This window comes from Marmota marmota, unplaced genomic scaffold (genome assembly GCF_001458135.2).
Source record: "Marmota marmota marmota unplaced genomic scaffold, marMar, whole genome shotgun sequence".
NCBI classification, from domain to species: domain Eukaryota; kingdom Metazoa; phylum Chordata; class Mammalia; order Rodentia; family Sciuridae; genus Marmota; species Marmota marmota.
Window position 1 is genome coordinate 9317051 of NW_026000153.1, and position 8316 is coordinate 9325366.

Here is an 8316-nt window from a genome sequence, read left to right on the forward strand (position 1 = left end):
TTAAAAAAAAAAAAAAAAAAAAAAAAAAGAGAGAGAGGGGGTCTGTGGATGTAGGTCAGTGGTAGAGTGCTTCTGGGTTCAGTTCCACTACCGTCCCCTCCCCCTACAAAATCATACATATACACTTTGCTTTTGAGAATTAGCTTGTTGCCATATGGACTTGATCATCTTGACCTTTTTATTTCTGAGTGTAGGTCTATAGTGAAGTCAATGCTTGGTTTTTCAGTGAGTTATAATGGGCTGAGGGAATGACAGGACCCAAAGAAGCTAAGCATGAATCATTTTTTAAACTTTTAGTAACTCCATTATAACAGTATACTCTTACTCACTCTGATTAACATCCTTACTTTTACTTTAGAAACCTGAAGAAATTTGTCAGCTCATACATTACAGTATGTACCTTCATGCCTGGCTTAATATGGAATTTTCAGTAGTCATATTAGTTGTAGAATTTACAACTATGATTGAATCAGTTCTTTGATTAAAGAGTTTGCTTTGATTGTTAAATTATGACTGATAACAAATCAAGGCTTAGGAAAAAATGTAATACATTAGTATACTTGAATTTTGGTGATGTAAAATGATTTTTGAAGAGCTATGTGTTATTCAAATAAATTCACTTTAAATGCATCTTCTATTGGCGCAGTGGACTTCTATATGAAGCAAGACTGATTTTATTTTCTTTTAGACGTTAGGAAGTTTATTCCCAAAGATATTTTCTAATGTTTGTTTCTGTCTACATCTTCTTTTAAAAAAATCTCTCTACAGATAAAATAATTGTGGGTAGCTTTATGGGATACCTAAGAATCTTTAACCCTCATCCTGTAAAAACAGGAGATGGAGCTCTAGCTGAAGATTTGCTCCTGGAAGTCCATCTACGAGATCCCATACTTCAAGTGGAAGTAGGAAAGTTTGTTTCGTAAGTACAGCCCACTAATTCTGGTATTTTTGTCTTACTTGGAGAGCATTTCAGTTCTTTACTATGAATCTTTTGTGAATTCTTCAAAGGAGACTATATATGTATCCTTGACATTGTCATGTAGGTGTTTTTCATTTTCTGAATTTTTTTTAAATAAAAACCTTTAAGATAGAATAATTTTGGATCTTTTTATAGGAACAAATCTAAGGTACCTGGCACATCAATGACTTAAAGGAAATGAGACGAGCTTTAAAAAAAATGACCAAATAAAGATATACTAAATTATCACTGCATGCCTGTAATCCCAGCCGTTTGGGAAGCTGAGACAAGAGCATCACAAGTTCAAAGCCAGTCTTAGCAACTTAGTGAAGCTCTGAGTAACTTAGTGAGACCTTGTTTCAAAATGATAAATTAAATAAGGGGTGAGATGTGGTTCAGTGGTTAAATGCCATTGAGTTCAATTCCTGGTACAAAAAAATTACATATGTGTGTGTGTGTGTGTGTGTATAAAATCACTATATTATTCAGGTTGGCCTTGAACTTACAATCTTCATCCTCCTGAGTTGCTGGTATGACCACTGTACCTGTGGTCACTGGACCACCAGTCGTTTTTATTTATTTTAAAGCAGCCTCTGTAAGGGGTTGAGCTGACCTCAAATTGTGATTATCACCTTCAGCGTCTTAAGTAATTAGAATTACAGGTATGTACCACCACTCCCAGTGGAATTCTTGCCTTTAAAAGCATTTTGACCTTTCCACTGGAAAAAAATAGGAAACATGATCAACATTCATTCTGTATTATAGTCCTATGTACAATTCTCATTTTTGTGATCATTTGGAAGGGGAAGAGGTTGACAGTAATGAGTGGATACTGATCTAGGTCTTTATAAACATTGTCTCAAGAATCTTATTTTTCAAGGCAGATATAATCTGTATCAGGATAAGGAAACTTGAGCTTATAGTGTAAGATCACACAATCAAAACTTGATTTTGATTCCATATTCACTATCTTTCCAATTATTATACTCTTTTCTGGAATGTGAATACATAAATAAATTTCTGAAGGCACTATCAATTATATGATAGCTGTGTCTCTTTGCATTTGTAGAATGAATAATAAGTATTTACATATCAATCGTACCAGTGCTTTGCAGATATTATCTTCTACAATTATTATTTTGTAAGTAAAATAGTGACACTCTGAACAATTAAATGATCACAGGTAAAGTAAGGTACAGAGTCTGAGTCCCAACCCAGGTGTTCAGAGTTCAATTACAGTCCTGTAGTTTTAAATAGTTTATAACAGAGATTGGACTAGAGACCTGCTTGCACATGTGGGCCTCTAGTTTTTAACTGTAAAAGAGCTGCCAACATTTAAGAACTAGGAGATTTCACATAAAACCCCTGCTTTCTGGTGTTTCATGAAAAATGTGGAGATCTGGCCACAAGCCCAGAACCAAATAGTAGCCACCTCCTCTAGCCTGGCCCCAGTCTCCAGTTAATCACAGTCATTTACACCTTTTCCTCATTAACATCCATTAGCTTGACCCTTGAAGACTCTGAGTTTGGGAGCTCTAGACTGTGCCATGCTGCTGTCTCTGGCAACCAACTTGACATGGACTGGGAAATGTAGTGGGGATATTGGCATTTTATTTTATTTGAGAGTCCAAAAAAATGTTTTCAATACTTTTAATAAATTTCAGATCTGGAAGTGATATGTGTCACTTACTAATAATGATTAGAATTTTGTGGTGCTTTAAGCTTTTCAAGGTTCTTTCACATGACTTTATTTGATTTATTTGAAACCTCTTATTCTACAGAAGGGAAACAGGTTCAGAGAGATTAAGTGATTTGCCCAAAGTTATAGATGAATTAGTCAGAGAGCCAGAACCAGAAGTTGGAGCTTTTTACTGTGGAGAGTACTCATGACGAAGCCTCAGTTCTGACTCTTCTTGGGTCCTTAGTTGATTTCAATCTGGAAGGCAGGTCCTTGAAGCAGAGTATCTCTCCTCCTTCCCTTCCTTCCTTTCTTACTACCCTCTTCCGTCCTTCCCTTTCTACCTCTCTTTAGAAGGTCTTGCTGTGTTGCTTATGCTGGCCTTGAATTTGCAGTTCTCCTGCTTTAGCTTCTGGAGCAACTCAAATTACAGCTGATGCCTCTGTTCCTGACAAGACAGAGTATTTGAGGATGTTGAATTGTCAGTTGTCCTATTTGTTGTGACATTTATTTTTCAGTTCAGAATGTTTTCTAATGAATTGTTTACTCATAGTAGGTATAGTTAGATCTTTTTGTAATCATTTAATAACTTTTTGGTTATATTGAACATTAATATCTAAAAGCATTTAAAACATTTCCTATTTTTCAGAGGTACTGAAATGCTTCATTTGGCTGTGTTGCATTCTAGAAAACTTTGTGTCTACTCTGTCTCAGGTAAGAAACATTTATTTTCAATGTGGAATTTATATTACAAACTGGATTCCTTACTATAAAAACTGGGTTCTTTACTATAATAATAGATATTTTCTTTCTTTTTTAATTTTATTTTATTTATTTTTTTGTACTAGGGATGGAACCCAGGAGCACTTAACCACTGAGCCACATCCCCAGTCTTCTTTGTATTTTATTTTGAGACAAGGACTTGCTAAGTTGCTTAGGGTCTCACTAAGTTGCTGAGGCTGGTGTTGAACTTCTGATTCTCCTGCCTCAGCCTTCCCAAGCTGGTAGTATTACTGGCATGTGCCACTGTACATGGCTAAGAATAGATATTCTCTAGTGCTGATTTGGGGGAGAACACAAAACATTCATTTGAAGTTTTTTTTTTCTTTTTTTTGTCTCAGCATTTTTCTATTGTTCATTACTTTTTCAGAGACTTAAAAGTATTACATTTTCTTGGTCTGTTATTTCTATGCATATTGATATTTCTAGCAGAAGGTTTCTTGTGATCTCCTTCCTCTCAGGAATTATGTTCAGGATTGCCTATGACTGATCTAGGCTACTTCTGGATACTTGGGACTCTTGAGTCCCCACCCCCCCATCACTAGTAATTGAACTCAGGGGCACTCAACCACTGAGCCACATCCTTAGCCCTATTTTGTATTTTATTTAGAGACAGGGTCTAACTGAGTTGCTAAGTGCCTCACCATTGCTGAGGCTGGCTTTGAACTTGCCATCCTCCTGTCTCAATCTTCCAAGCCGCTGGGATTACAGGTGTGCACTGGAGGGACTCTTAAGTGTTCAACAGTACCAGCAAAATTCATAGATGCTGAGTCATAGTGGTTTGAAATACATTTTCTTTGGTAAACCTCAAGTATTTTTTCTTTATAGTTCAGATTTCTTGGCTTTGGTTGTCTTCACTTCATTTGACCTCAGGGCACATATTTTGAGGCTTAATCAGATTTCATTCTATGACATGGTTCTGTGGGCAGAAGTATAGTAGTTCATTGTGCTTCTGATTAAAATTAAAAGATAACTTTAATTTCAGTTCTTAGGTAAATTTTACTTCAACTTCAGAGTTATTTTTGCGTATATTGATTTGGAGAATTTCTTATATGGCTCTGATAAAGCAAAGTGTCTGTAGGGTTGTTCTGTACAAAAGTGATACTCTGTAGAGAGTTTGCTCTAAAGACTAGTTTCTAGAGTTTGAATTTCTCAGATTCATTCTCTCTCTTTGGGTTTTCTTTATACTTTGCCTTTAATTTGACTAATAATTTTTACTTTACTGACACTTAGGTAGTCTCTTTTTGGGGTGAAGATCTATTAACTTTCTAAGGCAGGCTTGGTAACCAGGGATATGGTATTTGGTAGATATCCAGGAACTTCTTTGAAAAATGAGTGTATGAATTTGTGGGTGATGCTGAAGCAATTGACAGTGGCTTTTTATTATTCTTTATCATGTGATGTTTTCCTTTTATTTCTCTGCTATCTCTGTCAGTTTCTTTTCCTTTCTGTTTATATCAGAGGCCTGATGGAGTATACTTTCATTGGTTTCAGGTAAAAGATGCTGCTCCTCCTAGTGATAGGATATATATTTAGTATTAGGATATATATTTAGTATTAGAGTAAGTAGAGAAGTTATGATATAGGTTACTATATTGCATGGATCTAATCCTCTTTTTTTGATTGGGAGCATGTTAATTACTAGTGATATTTTACTGACTCCATTAACACAGGCAATGGAGGAAGAGAACTTACCCACAGTTAATATTTAGTCCCTTCTAGAGGGCCCCATTGGGCTCTAAGCAGGGCCTCTTAGAAACTAAAAATTAGATTAGATTCTTAGCTTTCCTTGGTCGCATTTGAGATAGGCTCAGAAAGACAGAAACCTCTAACGTGCTTCTGGGCTTAAAGCATAGGCTGGGGATAAAATGTTTTTCTAAAAAGCCTGCTGGCATGTTTGGTCACAGTTTGTTTATGGGACTGTGGTATCTATCCTCCAAATTAGTGTTGAAAATGAAAGTTATTTGCCACAGGAATGGTGATTTTTATTGCTCTTTTATTCTTTGTTTTCATTTAAAAGCTTTATGTTCTCTAGAGACCAAGATTTGTCCAAACTACATTCCCTTATGCCCCACCTCACTTCCCTTCTGTCTCTGATTTCTTCATTCTCTTATGATATTTGTAAACTGACAATTTCTCTATTTTTCCTGGCATGGCTGAAATTAAGAGGCATGGGAAATCAATATTTTTGTTCTTTTGAATGTTTCTTGAGGTTCCAGATTGAACTTTTACCTAGCTTTTACTGTAACATGGGAAGCACAAATGTTTCTAGTTTAAATAAAATGACTGGTGTTGGGAAATGAAAATATTAGCTGAACTTGACATCCTGTCCCCTGACTGCCTCCTCCCGAAATATTTTCTTTTATCGTCTGTGTGCTTCTGAAAAGGATTTGAGGCAAACTGAAGATCTTCAAAGTAAAGTCTCTTGGACATACCAAATACCCACTGCCAGACAATTTTTTCCCCTGGTACTGGGATTGAACCCAGGAGTGCTCTACCACTGACCTACTCTCCCAGACTTTTTTAAAAAAGTTTTTTTTTTTTTAAATTTTTTAGTTATAAGGATACAGTACCTTTACTTGATTGTATGTGGTGCTGAGGATCGAACCCAGGGCCTCACGCTTGCTAGGCGAGCGCGCTACCACTGAGCCACAATGCCAGCCCTTTCCCAGACCTTTTTATTTTTCATTTTGAGATAGGATCTCACTAAGTTGCTGAGCATAGCCTCAAACTTGAGATCCCCCTGCTTCAGCTTCCCAAGTTTCTGGGATTATAGGCATGCATCAGTGTGTCCAACCACCCCAGCCCTTTTAATTTTTTGAGACAGGGTCTCACTAAATTGTCAAGGTTGGCCTTGAATTTGTGATTTTCATACCTCAGCCACCTCAGTCACTGAAATTGCAGGCATGCGCTACCACCACAGGCCCAAACAGCCCTTAAAAGTCAGAGACTACTGTGCTAACCTTTTTTTGGTTAGTGATGTGTCATTAAATGTGTGCTTAATTGAAATAATAGGATCTTGCTGACCTGATGGTAGCCCATTTTACCATACTGTAGTAAGAGAAAGCATCATGTGGCATCTGATTCTTTCCCTCCTTCCTTTCTTTCACTGGGGATTGAACTCAGGAGTGCTTTCCACTGAGCTACATCTCCAGTCCTTTTTATTTTTTAATTTTGAGGCAGGGTCTCACTAAATTCATGAGACCTTGAACTTGAGATACTTCTGCCTCAGCCTTCTAAGTCCCTGGAATTACTGTGGTATGCCACTGTGCCCAGCCTCAGGTTCCTTTTGATGGGCTTCAGTTTCTGAGTAAATGCTTACAGATGTGTGAGCGATATTGAGTTTGTACTTGTAGTCTTTTCCAATTGTATGCAAATGTGTACTACATAACATAAGTGTAGTACATAAATTCATAACTAGTCAGTACAAATCTGACTACTTACAGATTAAAAAATTTTTTTTCTTGTAGTTGTAGATGGACAGAATGCCTTTATTTTATTTGTTTGTTTTTTTATGGGGTGCTGAGGATTGAACCCACTGCATCACACATGCTAGGCAAGCAACCGCTCTGCCGCTGAGCTATAGCGCCAGCTCAACTTACAGAATTTTAATGGTTGCCATGAGAAGGATAAAAAAGATGTGGTTCTTTATGTTTGATGGACTTATATAATCCAATTAGTTCTTTAACTCAATTAACGTACTTGATCTGTAATTAACTCACTGAACATCTTTAGATTGTGGAGTAGTGATCTAAAATTACACTGAAAACTGTCACCAAGGAGATCTTTGATTCTTTCTTTGACTTTTGGTTTTCTGGAGTTTTTTTTTTTTTATAAATCAAATTTTCTTGTGTGATAAGACCAGTAGAATAAATGTTCTAAATATGTGTTTACTTTCTTTTTAAAATTTTTTTACTTTAGTTATACATGACAGTAGAATGTATTTTGGCAAAATATACGTAAAGTATAAGTTATTAGGTTCCCATTCTTATGTTTGTAGTTACTTTCTAACTGAAATTTTTTTATTAACTTCAGCTTCATGTAGACAAATCATATACTTACTATATTCAGTCTACATATCTAAGGACAAAACCTGTATAATTTTTTATCTTTGTGGAAATGTAATTTTTTTTTTTAAGATGGACACAATACCTTTATTTAGATTTTTTTTTTAATGTGGTGCGGGGGATTGAACCCAGTGTCTCACACATGCTAGACAAGTGCTCTACCGCTGAGTCACAACCCCAGCCTACTAATTTTTAATTTGGTATCATTGATGCTTTTATAGGAAAAATACAAATCCTATTATTATTTTATGCCAAATGTGTTTAAATATTAACTGCTGAATCCAGTATTCACTGGTGTGAATTTTTTTTTTTTTTTAGATGAACATATACCTTTATTTTATTTATTTTTATGTGGTGCTGAGGATCAAACCCAGTGCCTCATCCGTGCTGGGCAAGCTCTCTACTACTGAACCACAACCCCAGTCCCCTGGTGTGAATTCTTTTTTTTTTTTTTCTTTTTAAACATTTATGTTTTAGTTATAGGTGGACATAATATCTTCATTTTCTTTTTATGTGGTGCTAAGGATTGAACCCAGTGCCTCAGGCATACTAGGCAAGTGTTCTACCTCTGAACCACAACCCCAGCCCCCTGGTATGAATTATTATTATTATTATTTTTTACATATTTTTTAGTTGTAAATGGATCTTTTATTTAATTTATTTATTTATATGCAGTGCTGAGGATTGAACCCAGGGCCTCACACATGCCAGGAAAGTGCTCAGTCTACCACTGAGCCACGACTCCAGCTCCTTAATGTTACTTTTTTTCTCTCATTTCCTTTTCTTTTTCATTTTCTTTCTTTTTCTTTTTTTTTTTTTTTTTTTTTAAAAGA

General features: G+C 35.9%; 1 protein-coding gene across 1 annotated transcript in view; it reads left to right on the top strand.

Moving 5' to 3' along the window:
* Positions 1–8316, top strand: part of Bbs9 (Bardet-Biedl syndrome 9) — a 487047-nt gene that overhangs the window by 14155 nt on the left and 464576 nt on the right. The window contains exons 3-4 of the mRNA XM_048786306.1: positions 769–919; positions 3286–3372. Of these exons, the coding sequence (XP_048642263.1) occupies positions 769–919; positions 3286–3372 (238 nt within the window). The remainder of the gene's footprint in view (positions 1–768; positions 920–3285; positions 3373–8316) is intronic.